Source organism: Pyrgilauda ruficollis, unplaced genomic scaffold, assembly GCF_017590135.1.
Source record: "Pyrgilauda ruficollis isolate IOZ18807 unplaced genomic scaffold, ASM1759013v1 scaffold48, whole genome shotgun sequence".
Classification (NCBI taxonomy): Eukaryota; Metazoa; Chordata; class Aves; order Passeriformes; family Passeridae; genus Pyrgilauda; species Pyrgilauda ruficollis.
The window spans coordinates 8,639,141-8,651,412 of NW_024526377.1; the positions used below are offsets into that span (position 1 = coordinate 8,639,141).

Genomic DNA, 12,272 nt, shown 5'->3' on the forward strand with positions numbered 1-12,272 from the left:
TGATGGCAAAGGTGAGGGACCCTGAGCAGCTGCACCCCTGTGACCTGCACAGCTACACCTCAGAAATAAGGAAAAAATCATTTAGCAGGACAGAAACTTCTTTCAACTTCCACAAGCATTCTCCATCAAAAGCTCCATCAAAACCTGGGTAGTCAGGAACACATGGAACAAAAGAGAAACGTTCAACTTTTATGTCCCATGACTGAGTTAAGTCCCAATTATATATTTACTGACTTTAACATTCTAATAAATTCTAACAACTGCCATTTGACTAAATGATTTTCTGATTTATTCTTCTGAGTAGACGTGGAAATGTCAGAAGGCAAATTATTGTACAGTAAAGGTGATTTTGACGATCAAACTCCCATTGTATTTTAAAATATTATTCAGCAGCAATTCTTCCACTTCTGCAGTTGCAAGAGCTTTGAGCCCCTTGTGCTGCAATGACAGCAATGCATTGCCGAATTTTTAATTCTGAGATCCTTCATATGTTTAATTCAACATTCTCTAGGTCAACAAACACCAAACCCGTTCTGTACTTCACACTCCATTTCACAGCCCCAGAGAACACCCTCCCATCTTCCCAGCCCCTGCCATGGCTCTGGACTTCCAAAAACCACAGAAAGAACTGTATGTTGTTAAAATCTTGCAGAAAATGAAGTCCTTCAAAAGTAAATGGATTTTTTTTTAAATAAATAAGCCTACTATCTGAAATCTTTGGAAATGTCAAGAGGAATTTTCAGACAGGATGTGTATGTTGACAAAGTGGGACATAATCCACTTTATTTCCAGTATTTCTGGTTACTTGCTAATAAAAGAATATGTAAGCCTTGGAGTTCTCAGGACATGCTGAATTGTAATGTCTTGGTGGGATTTTCTCAGGCTTAAAATTAGAATCTTATTTTAGCAACAGTTCACATCAATTAGACTTGAATTGCAGTTCTCAGTGTCAAAATAGGACAAAAACCACAGCTATGTGGGAATTTCAGAAAAAGAAAACAACAAACCCAAGCATGATAAGGAAAATATGTGAGTTATTTCTTCTTAAGCTATCCCAGAAGGGTCTATAAATTTCTTAGTACAAAACTTTCTGTCTGCTGAGGAGTTACTAACAGGCATGCACATATATATCTTTATTTATCTGATTAAAAATAATGTACATAACATCAGCACAGCCAGAAAGAAAGGTTCAAAGTGGAAACTCCAAATAAAGGAAGGAGCAGGCAATTAAATAGGCCTAAAAGAAGAGATGTATAAAATGGTCAGAGATAATTTTTGATTGTTTTAGATTGTTTGTAGTGCAGCCATTTCATCTTCTACCTGAATGTGCCCTGGACAGAGATTGTGTCCTGCAGTGATCTGCATCAATCTTTAGGTGCAGTTATGTTTTGTGTCTCCATTTCAGCTTTCTCAAAAATAATTCACCTATTTCTGTCCTTCCTGGAGATGCTCATCTCCACAGCACATTTATCAACAGAGCATGAAAATGTAATCAAGTTTTAATCAGTGTCCATTAAAGCTGGCAGACCTGGAGTGCTGCCTCCCCTCCCTGTCAGGGGCTGGGCAGGAGTGTCAGTCCTGGACCCCCCAAAATCAACCCCTTCACCAATTCTCTCCTCACTCTCCAATGAATGTATTTGGTACAATTTAAAATCAAACACCTCTTTACTCTTCAGTTTTTACACAATGGATTTATTTTCGTTTGTGAGCTTCCCACCAGGAGAGACCTGTTTGTTTTCTCTTTTTACAGCAGAATTTCCAGAATTTTGGATTACATTAAGGCTGCAGCTTGGAAACAACATTTTTATGCTTTCAAGTACTAACTAGTCCCGTGTTCTCCAAGGACCAGTTTCAGGCAAACTGCTTACACTGATAACAACATCCCCAAAGACCAGCACATTTCCATTTCAATGCCACTGCACTGAATTCCCCATCTGGGGAGTCCCCTCCAGCAGCATCAGTGCTGTTTATCCCTGGACCAATGTGCTGTGAGTTGTATTTTCTCCCTGCAGAAGCAGCAATAAATTTCAAGTCATGAGCAAGTTGGTGTTACTCTGGGGAAACAAAAATTGTACTAACAGAAACCCACAGAGGATTTTTCATCTTGTTGCAGTGTCTTACAATAAATCATTTGCAGTTGCCCCCCTGTGAGTCCAGCTCTCAGTAGTACAAGTGGGATGTGCTGTAGAGCCTGAGGATTGAGTAAATAGAGCTGTTTTTGGAAGTAGACAGTTTACACTGAGAACGCTATAAATGGTTACAAAAGTTAAATATTATAGTTAAGTAAGTTAAATATTAAAATCTGACTCTACTCTGTTGTTCTCTGTGCTGAAAAGGACAAATATTATTTGAAACCTGTCTAAAGCAGGCAAGGAAGGGCCAGATTTCTTCTCCCTAAATCACCTGGAATGAATATAGGAGAGGCCCTTCTTCCCAGGGCACAAATGTCAATTCTCACTCACTAGAGAACACTGGCCAAGGAGCATGTGTGTGTAATACCTGGCTTATTCCTATGCTGGACACCATTATATGGCCTTAATGCCTCAATAAATTACTCATTTTCACACGTCTGGACTCTCATGTCTGATAGATATCCTTCAGGAGACCTGTAAGGCTTCCAAGAGTGACTCCCCACAATGACTTTTCCACATCTTCACTTCCTCAGGGCTAAACCTAGAATCTCACCCACATTCCTTTTCCAAGAAACACCTATCTATAAACCGAATATTCTCCTGACACACATCCTGCTATGGGCTCAAAGGCACCCTGTGGCTACCAGCAGCTCATTTAGCTCCTAAAATGGAGTATAAATTCGTAATAGGCATCCAAGGGTGAACCTCAAAGTCTGTACAGTCAAAATATTAATGTGGAAAGAAAAAGAATTGAAGTCTCTTATGGATTCTAATTCCTCAACAGAAGAGATGCAAGAGAGATGGTGTCTTCTGACAACAAAACTATCACAAAATGGAAACACAGCAAATCTCTCCCAAACAGATGCTGTGAGTGTATTACAGATAAAAGAAAAATCAGCAAGTTCCTTCTCAATGTCAATCTGGGGGATGATAAACACCCTAATGGTCCAGAGACTGCATCAACAAACACTACAAATAATCATCATTTATTCTACACAAAAAATCAGAAAGTTTTCTGCAGAAAGTTCCCATACAACCTACTGCCACCACCTGCAATGTCAATGCCTCATTCCCAGAAAGCTGATTCCACAAAAAGTTCTTTACTATCTTTAAAGTTTTATCTGTCAGTGGGATGAGTCTGACCTCCTGGGTTGTGTAGGTCACAAGCAACTGGTGCCACACAAGACTGGAAAAGTTAATGCCTAAATTAGAGAAGAAATTTTCCTTTTCCCTCCCTTTCTTCAGACCAAGCAATCGGGGCACAGTGGCTTGTTTGCTATCATCCCAATGGGAAACTGCAAATTCCCAAGGGGACTTAGAAGGAAACCAGTTTCAACACCCATTAATCAAAAGTCACTACTTAGCTCAGGCACAATGTGGATCTCAGCTAGAAAATGTCCTGGACATGGAGGCATCTACCAGCAGCTCCAACACAGGAGATTTCCAAACTGACACATTCCTTGAAATGTGCCTAAGGCCAAGCACAGGGCTGCTGTCTGTCACAACCCACACACAGCACTGTCCATTGTCCCTGTCCTGTGACCCTCAGGCACCCACAGGCTCCTGGTGACATTCTACTCCCACCTTCTACTCCATCTGCAGCATCAGCCTCAAGCAGGAGAAATTTAACACTCAACTTGAATTTAGACAAGTGGGAAGCCAGAGCTGTACCAGAAAAACATACACCAGTGGCACTGACAACAAAGAACTGTGGAATTGCAGAGAAACAGCATCAGAACATCCCATTACCAATGATTTCTTCTTCCTGCTTGTGGTGAGGTTCAGAGCTTTGCCCCTTCTCACAGAGCTCTCTCTTATTTCTTCCCACTAATATGTGCCCTTATTCCTCTAGGACAGGTTGGGTACAACTCTTAGCACAGCCACAACCCTTAGATGGCTGATGGTTACATCTTCTTTAGGGGTAGAGTTCTGTGTAAGAACAAACAGGCAACCTGCAGATGGGCACAGAATTATACCCACAACTTCCCCCACACAAACAATCAACTGGATAAAATGAGATTCACCAAAAGCCACAGCTGTTCAAGAGATGTGAAATACAGTTCTCACTAGCCAAACACTTATTTTAAAACCTGTTTCCAAACCCACATTTTGGGGTCCTGTATCCTGTAAATTTTCTCATTTCACAGAAGTGACCAGTTTTAACCAGCTGCAATACAAAAACTAAGAATCAGGAGGAATTAAGAAGCTCTGTGAAACAAAGAATTACCAGGAATCGTTCTTCTTTTTCGAGCCAGCGCTGATCTTCCTCCATCTCCTGCTGCTGTCGTATCAACCTCTCCTCCATGAGGTGTGTGGGCAGAACCTGGCTCATCCCCCGGATGTCCAAAGTGCCTGAATCCTACAATCCACAGGAACTTTACTCAGTCTCACTATTTAAAATTCCTACGAACAGGTGCAAGAACTCAGAGATTATAAAAGGAAAGTTTTTTTAGAAGTCAGTTCTCAGCAGCACTCAAGCAGAGTTTCTTCAGCTCCTCAAAAGCTGAAGCAGAGCAGTGGAGGAAACTCCTTCCAACCCTTAAGTTTTTATCTGCCTTGCTCTTAGTCACTGCAACCAAAAAAGATCTGAAAGATTCTGTTCTGTTTTTCAGCAACATTGTCACTTCCTGTATTGCACTTCATTTAAGCTGGACAACAAAATCAGACTTATGAATTTTGTTTTCTTGGTCTTGAGCAATAATGTAAATATCCAGTTGTTAAAAGCTGCAAGATACATTTTTTAAAATCAAAACAAATACACTATTCAGTGTTAGCCAACAGTGGCAAAGCATGTCACAAAAACATTTTTTAATGAATTTTTGACCAAATATTTATGGCTGTCTTAAGCTTACAAATACTCCACATACCATACTCCAATGCTGCCTGGAAATCATTAGGAAATAGTCCATAAATTAGTATTTTTTTAAAAAGCCAATGGAAATTTGGTAACAAAGTTCCCTGTATTTCAGAGACCACTTAAATGTTTATCAGGAACACAGGGAATAGACCTGGTTAGAGAAGAAAAAAAATTTAAGACAGAAGCTGCACAAACTGAATCTTTGTGGAAGGAAAAAATGGAATTAAAAAGTGTACAACAGCAGAGAACAGAAAAAAAAAGACAGAAGGTTAAAGGGGGAATTAATTTGATGTCCTCAGCAGCTCAGTGCAATCATGACAGGCTGGAGAGCACCCAGAAGGAATTCAGCTCAGGAACAATCCTTCAGATCCTTTCATTTTCTGTTCTGGGTAAGTCACAGAGAAGCCTCAATCCTTCAGCTGTGCTGGGTATCTCCCAAGAGGGTTTTTTTATGAGTGTTCCCATCTCTGTGAACAGCACTAAGTTCCAGTAAAGCCTTCTCTTAACAAACACCAAATATTTGCTATCACTCAGTTAGATAAGTAGTAACAACTTCATCAAGAATTCATGTGAAGTGACACTTCATGCCCAGCCTCACACAGAAGGATTTGTTTAAAAAACAATTCAGTCCTGACTCCCAGTCCACTGCAGTGAGGCAATTTTAAAAGCACCAGAAAAACTCAGTTTTCCTGTAACAGATCTACCTAAATAATAGAAGTAATACAATTTATAATAATAAAAAGTGCACTGAACTGTACAGAACATAGTAGCAGATGTGTCAGATCTCCTACCTCCATGTTTGGTTGCCACACCGATATTTCCTGAGGCCGATGGTTCCAGGAATCTGCTTGATCCAGGAGAGAAGCCTGCCCAGGATAAATGCTGCCTGCCATGGCTGGTATTCCATGAGAACCAGGATAGCCAGACACCTTTAAGGGGTAAAAAACCCCACAGGGGCAAGAAAAAAAGATAAAAACCAGAGATATTAGTAAGACCTGTGCTTCCCCATAATGGAAACATTCCCTCCAAGACATGAAAGCAGACAAATGACTCAATTCAAGCAGTCACTGAAAGGAGGAAGGGGAAGCAACATCAGAAGAAGGAAGCTGATCCAAAATATGACACCTCTGTGTTAAGTCTTTGAGGATGCTCATAATAACATAACTATTTTAGAATAACTGCGACAGTACAGAAATACAGCTTTTAAGGATGAGTATTTTATGGTGCCTATCAAACCAGCAGCATCAGAGCATGCTCTAACCTCTGCAGGCAAGGAGATCAAAGTCCTCTGAGAACAAAACTCAATCTATAGATACATACGTAAGAGCTCCACATGCAGAGCTCATGTCCCAGTTAACAGGGGCCTGCAAACATCACCCTACAGAGCCCCATAAAAATGTACCCCCTGCTGTATCTCACAGGCTTAAGGCTTGAGTGGCAGCATGTAATTAGTGTGCTGAGCTGAGTGGCCTGGGAACTTCTCCACAGGAAAGTCCAAGTAGTTTTAATGAGCCTGAAGTACTTATTAAATCAATAAAAACCTCCCTCTCTTCATGGAAAAAATCCCCTTGACTGAGACAGTTGTAATATGGTTGTAGCCTTGAACAAACCTAAAATTGCTTAAAGTCTTTTAAAGACAACCTTTTGTTCTGAATTTCTTCAGCAGTTTTAGGAAGAAAAGCAAAACCTGTGAGTATACAATGTGGTAGAGCTAAAGGCAGCCGCTATCAGGACACAGAAAATAAAATACCATGACTCCAAGGAAAGGCCCCCAGTTGATGCCATTTTATAAAGCCAGTGATTTCACAGCTCAGCACAACTGTCAACATGAACACCACATTCCCTCAATAAATATGGAAATGTCTGATGTGTTTTGCTGCAGTTTCAGGAATCTGAGCATCACATCAGATGTGGAAATATTTGCCATCTGGAGTAAACCTACCAGGCTCAGTTGGGGTTTTTTTCCTATGTAAAACAAAACTCAGAACTGAACTGAATTAAAATAAACCATGTAAGAAGTACATCAATCCCACCAGCTGCATCTAGGATACAGAACCCACATTTGTAAAAAAAAAAAAAACCAAACAAACAAAACAAAAAAAAAAAACACCACCAAACAAACAACAAAAAACAAACGAAAAAAACACCAAAAAAACCCAAAACATGCATGGCATTAAGTGTAACATTAAATGTAATACCTGATAATGATTTGGCTGTACCATATGCTGTGGGCTTGGATAAAACCCTTCACTGGATCTGGGGCTGGGGTAACCAGGTCTACTGGGCTGTAAAGAAAAAGGAATTTTTAGAATCATTAAATACACACAACTAAGCAGAAAATTATGTTTCAGTGAGACAAACATTTACAGGTTTGGCAAACTTGAAAATAACCCCAAAACAGATTTTCTGTAATTACAAACACTCTTTTAAAACAACTAAAATTAAGTTTTCCTCCATTTTTGCTTGGCAATGGATGCAGCTGAATTGTTTGCTTGGTATGTCAATAAATAATTCTTGCTCTGAGAACTCTTTGTATTTATTTAATTGCTTGCACTCAATGACTTGCTCTGTTCTGTTCAACTCTAGAGAGAACATCATCTAAGAACCTAAGTCTTAAATCAAATTTCTAGGTGCAATACAGCCTTGTTTCCAATTTCTGCTGTTAATTTGCTGCTTTTGTGACTGTTCCCAAAAGTAAATTCTTTTGCTTCAGTAAGAATTAAGACAAACCAAATGGATTTATTTGCATGGCTATTTCCATGTGGTATTCTGAGGCATAAAGTTAGTTCTGATGATTAACTTCTGTGTAGCTAATTACATCAAACATGGAAAGTGCTTTTGATCATATTCTGAATCTCCAAAGGTATAGTTAAGGGTTTCTTTTTGAATAAGGAACAGCATTGCTGGGTATTTCAGGAGGAGAAAAATTAACCACAGAGGGAAAAAACCCCAAACTTCCTCATTCTGCAAAGGGCTCTCAGTCCTTCTAGCAACCACATTAACTGGAGACTGCAGAATTTACCACTGCTTTATGAAAAAATTCATTCTCATTCTGGACTAGGATGTTTTCTGTCTTAGGGTTCTAACAGAAATATCACTGTGAAATACAAGTGATTTCATAGCATGGATTGTCAGACCTGGTAATTGTTTGAGGATGTGCAGGAGTTTTAAGACCTGCAACAATCTGCAATGCTTACAATGAATCAGCAAAAGAATAAAAAAAACAGTTGTCACATTAGAAAATTAGATAATAATTAAAGAGACACTTAAAACCCCATACATACAAGATTCCACTTGCTCCAATGTCATCATTAAGCACATCCATATTTCACACAAAAGAAATGTATTAAAAAACCTAACCAACAACAGCATCAGAAATACAGTGTATTTCTACAAGGACATGGCAAGCCCTCAAAACAGATTCTCTCCAGCGGAAGAATTAACTGCATTTTTAACACACCTTTGGTCAAGTGTTTCAGTTCATACATCACACACAAAGGTGCTCATTTCAAATTAAGCATTATACTGGTCCAATTTATGCAGTTTATCTGCTTCTGTAACTTGGAACATTGTGTGTTTAGATAAACACCAAACCCTGCTAATTCATCTCAGATGACTAAAGAGCTTGATGGATTGTTTGCTGTTTCTAACTCTGAAATGAAAGCAGCAATTCCACTCCCACATTTTCTGCTTGCCATCAAGGTACCAAAATGCAGAATTGTGCTTAGAAATCTGATCTATCAGGCAACAACCTGGAAATGGAGAGAAAAACACCCCAAAATCCCCAGACAAACAAATCCTCCCCCTACCTTCAAACCAAAACAAAAAGAAAAAGTTGCCTTTCTATGAGTACTGGGGAATGTGTGCAGCACAAGGCACCACACAAGTACTCCTGGAATTATTATCATAATTAATATTAATTATTATCCCAGAAACTGGGAGCTCAGGAATTCACCACAAGCTATCAGGACACAGACAATACAGTGGTGAGTGCACAAAATTTAAATTCTTCAAAATACAGGCTCGAACTTTCAAGCAACAAAAATTGCAAAAAGAACTCCGAGGGGAAGCAGACCGAGAGGGAACTGGTGAGGTTGGACTCCCACAGCTGCAGAACCCATCAGTGACATCCAAAGAGGACAGAAATGAAAATGAAGTGGAAACTAAACCACGTACGTTCCTTGGAAACAAACCCCTCACTTTCTGTCCAGAAGAAGGAAAATGCAATTAGCTGACTCCTGTCCTGTCAATAATGTGTTATAAATAAACTTCACGCTGGCCTGAGAGCTCATTAGCCAACAATTTACAGGAGTGCTACAAGCAAGAAGGAAAAGGAAAAGCCAGGAGACAGTTTTGTGGCAGCTATGGGTTTCTTTTACAATTTCAAGTAGCAACAGAAAATCTTTAAAGCAGTATCACAGCCCAGATCAGTTCTCAGCACAGTTCAAGCAGAGCTGGGTCATTTCAGGCAAAAATTCCCAGATGGGGACAGAACTGGCCAAAATGCCGTGGTTTGAACCAACCCATCAGGGCAAGCTTTGAAGAAATAAATGGAATAAAAAGAAAGTTTGTTTGTTTTTTGTTAAACAGATGTAATTTGCAGTCTTAGCTACCTTGGGAGGAGCTTCATCTGATCCTCCTGAGTCCCAGGACACCGTGACTTGTCGCCTGGATTCCATTCTCATTCGTTCTTCTTGCTGCAGCTTCTCTTCCTCCAGTATTGTACTAAGGAAAACACATTGCAATCAAGCAAAACTCCAGTTTCAGTGACTAACAAACCTCTCCCCACAGCTCTTGCATTTTTCAGATTAATAAACAGTACTTAACTTGAAATGCTATAAAATTACTGAAAGCCAAACTTTACATACACTGGTTTTGTGTCTGAAAACCAGTATCAGGAAGAAATATTTCTGTAGGATTACCAGGGTGCTTTTAACAATGAAAACAGCATCAATTTTCAGAAAGCTGTGCTTGATCTCACACACAATTTTTTTTCCATAACGGTTCTTTTTATGTGCAATTACATAGAGAAGTCCTCAAAGACAATCAATCAAGCACTTACTTGCATGAAAGCTTAATCTTCACAAGAAAATATTCTACTGAACTGCTGCAAAGGTTCAAAACAAACCGAAAATGTTCTTTACTGAAACTCAAGAGCTTCAGATCACTGGGATTTTTTTTTTTTTCTTTTTTAAAAGAAAGCAGTCAAAAATACTTTTTCAGCTCTTACGTTTTAGCCTAACCAGGAACACATTCAGCAAAGCAATTTAGCAAAACAGAAAGATCTGACAGTATTCACTCAGCTTCTAAGCATTCAGGTCAAAAGGCTGCATTTTCACAAAGTACAAGACAGTAGTAAAACCAGTTTGCTACTTACCACTGTTCTGACTATTAAAAAGCCTGTTTGAAGCTGAACGTGCTCCTGCTGCCCCCACAGCCAGCCTCCTCCCAGCTCTGCTATGTGGCTTATTAATGTTGGATATTTGCCATTTGAAAAAGACTCAGAAGCTTTGAAAGAGGGAGCTGCCAATTCCTTGGAGCCGCACGCTACGCGGACAGTCTGGAGATGTGAGCAGGGCAGATTATTTCCATATCACTGTCCCCAGGGGAAAGGCAATCCTGTGGAGGAGCTACTCCAGCTTCTTTATCACTCAGGAGTTTCCAGAAACAAAGCTAAGTTCTGAGTTTATAATCTCCTGTTCAGTCTGCTAAATAACCACCCAGAATTACTCATTCAGGGGATGAGATCAACTCCAGCAATCTATTCTCATCGTGAAACTTCACTGCTTATTTCAAGAATAAATTCCTGCTGGAGACAAGAACTTTGCTTTTCCTTACTCAGCCAAAAAAACCCCAAACTATGCCACTTCTACAAAGCAGAGAAGTCATCTTGTCTCACTGCAGCTAAATCAAGTTTATAACTATTGCTGCAATTTCAATCCATCATTGCTGAAGCAACACAAGAATGTGGAATAAAAGCAAAATCAGACAAGTTATTTGCTAAAGTCACCCTGCTAGAACTACCATGGAAACACAGCTACAGCTAACAGAGGGAATGAAGACAGAATCCTTCTATTTTACCTTTCTCTTCCTTCAGAATCAGGAAAATGCAAGATTTCCTACTTGAACCCACAAACCCCCTGCTTTAAAGCTATTTCTCACACTTCAGGTATCCAGTGTTTTTATGCAGCATGAGAAAGCAGCCAACATGCAACCAACAACCACGAACCATGATTATTATTTTTCAAGACAAGACCTCAGGATTAAAAAACCCCACAACAGAACAAGACAAAAAAAAAAAAAAAAAAGTGTGTCCAGATTAATGAAAGAGAAATTAATAAAATGTAGGTTTTTAACCAAGCTGTTATATAGCAGTTGCTCTAATCTGAGCAAAAGAATAGAATGGAGTTGGCTGGTAGTAGCTGGCTAAATTTAGAGATGGCTTATTGACAATTTGGGGCCATGTGTGGAATTTGTCACAGCACAGTCCTGGTTTTCCATAAAAAGGAATGAAACCCCAATACCTCTGCTTTGCTATCTGTGGTGCTCCAGTGTGCAACACCATCAGCTTGTATCACCAGAAATGACAAATTTCTTTTGGAATTACTTCTTTTTCTTAACACAGGGTCAGCTTTCTGCCTTACAACTGCAGTTCATCCTCCCTGCTCTCCCACTGCCCGTGCCATCAGGAGGTTCTTTCCCAGCAGCCCAGAGCAGCCTGGCCAGAGGCTGACGGGCTGCAGCAGCATCTGTACTTGGATGCCCTTGATTCTGCTGACAAGAATATAAAATAGAAATGCCTCAGAGAAGCACTACTCGAAAAAACCACAAGGAATAGAAATGACTCACAGAAAGGTCTTTGTTTTCACAAAGGGAAGACCGGTCTGTGGATGAAGGAAGAGTGTGCCAAGAGATATTTTTGACGTTTCCTCAGTGCAGCTGCTCAAGTTCTCTGAACAGTTTATTAGAATTTGCAGAAGGTCAGGAGAAGTCAGATCTAGGCATATTTTCCCAAACTGCACATATTTTTAGCAGCAGAGGAGCAAGCAGAGAATTCCATCCCTGTGGTTTCCTTAGCAAACCTTGAGGTAGCACAGACCAATTTAACTCAGTTTCTCAGCAAGGTGAGGGCTCAAGAAAAATCTCAACTATTAAAAGTTTGCATAACTGACAAACTTACTTAATGTACAAAGAACTTACTGAAATTGGCCTGTGACAGCAAAAAGTAAACATTTATGGGGTCCTTCAGTGTAGGAATACATAAAATCCTAAACTGTATCCTC

At 39.7% G+C, this 12,272-nt stretch overlaps 1 protein-coding gene across 9 annotated transcripts in view; it reads right to left on the reverse strand.

The window, feature by feature from the left end:
• PTK2 (protein tyrosine kinase 2) overlaps window positions 1-12,272 on the reverse strand; it is a 187,765-nt gene that overhangs the window by 12,416 nt on the left and 163,077 nt on the right. For all 9 annotated transcript variants that reach the window (XM_041479493.1, XM_041479495.1, XM_041479492.1 and 6 more), the window contains 4 exons: window positions 9,603-9,714; window positions 7,188-7,274; window positions 5,781-5,918; window positions 4,360-4,491 (listed from right to left, as the gene is read on the reverse strand). In XM_041479493.1, the coding sequence (XP_041335427.1) occupies window positions 4,360-4,491; window positions 5,781-5,918; window positions 7,188-7,274; window positions 9,603-9,714 (469 nt within the window). The remainder of the gene's footprint in view (window positions 1-4,359; window positions 4,492-5,780; window positions 5,919-7,187; window positions 7,275-9,602; window positions 9,715-12,272) is intronic.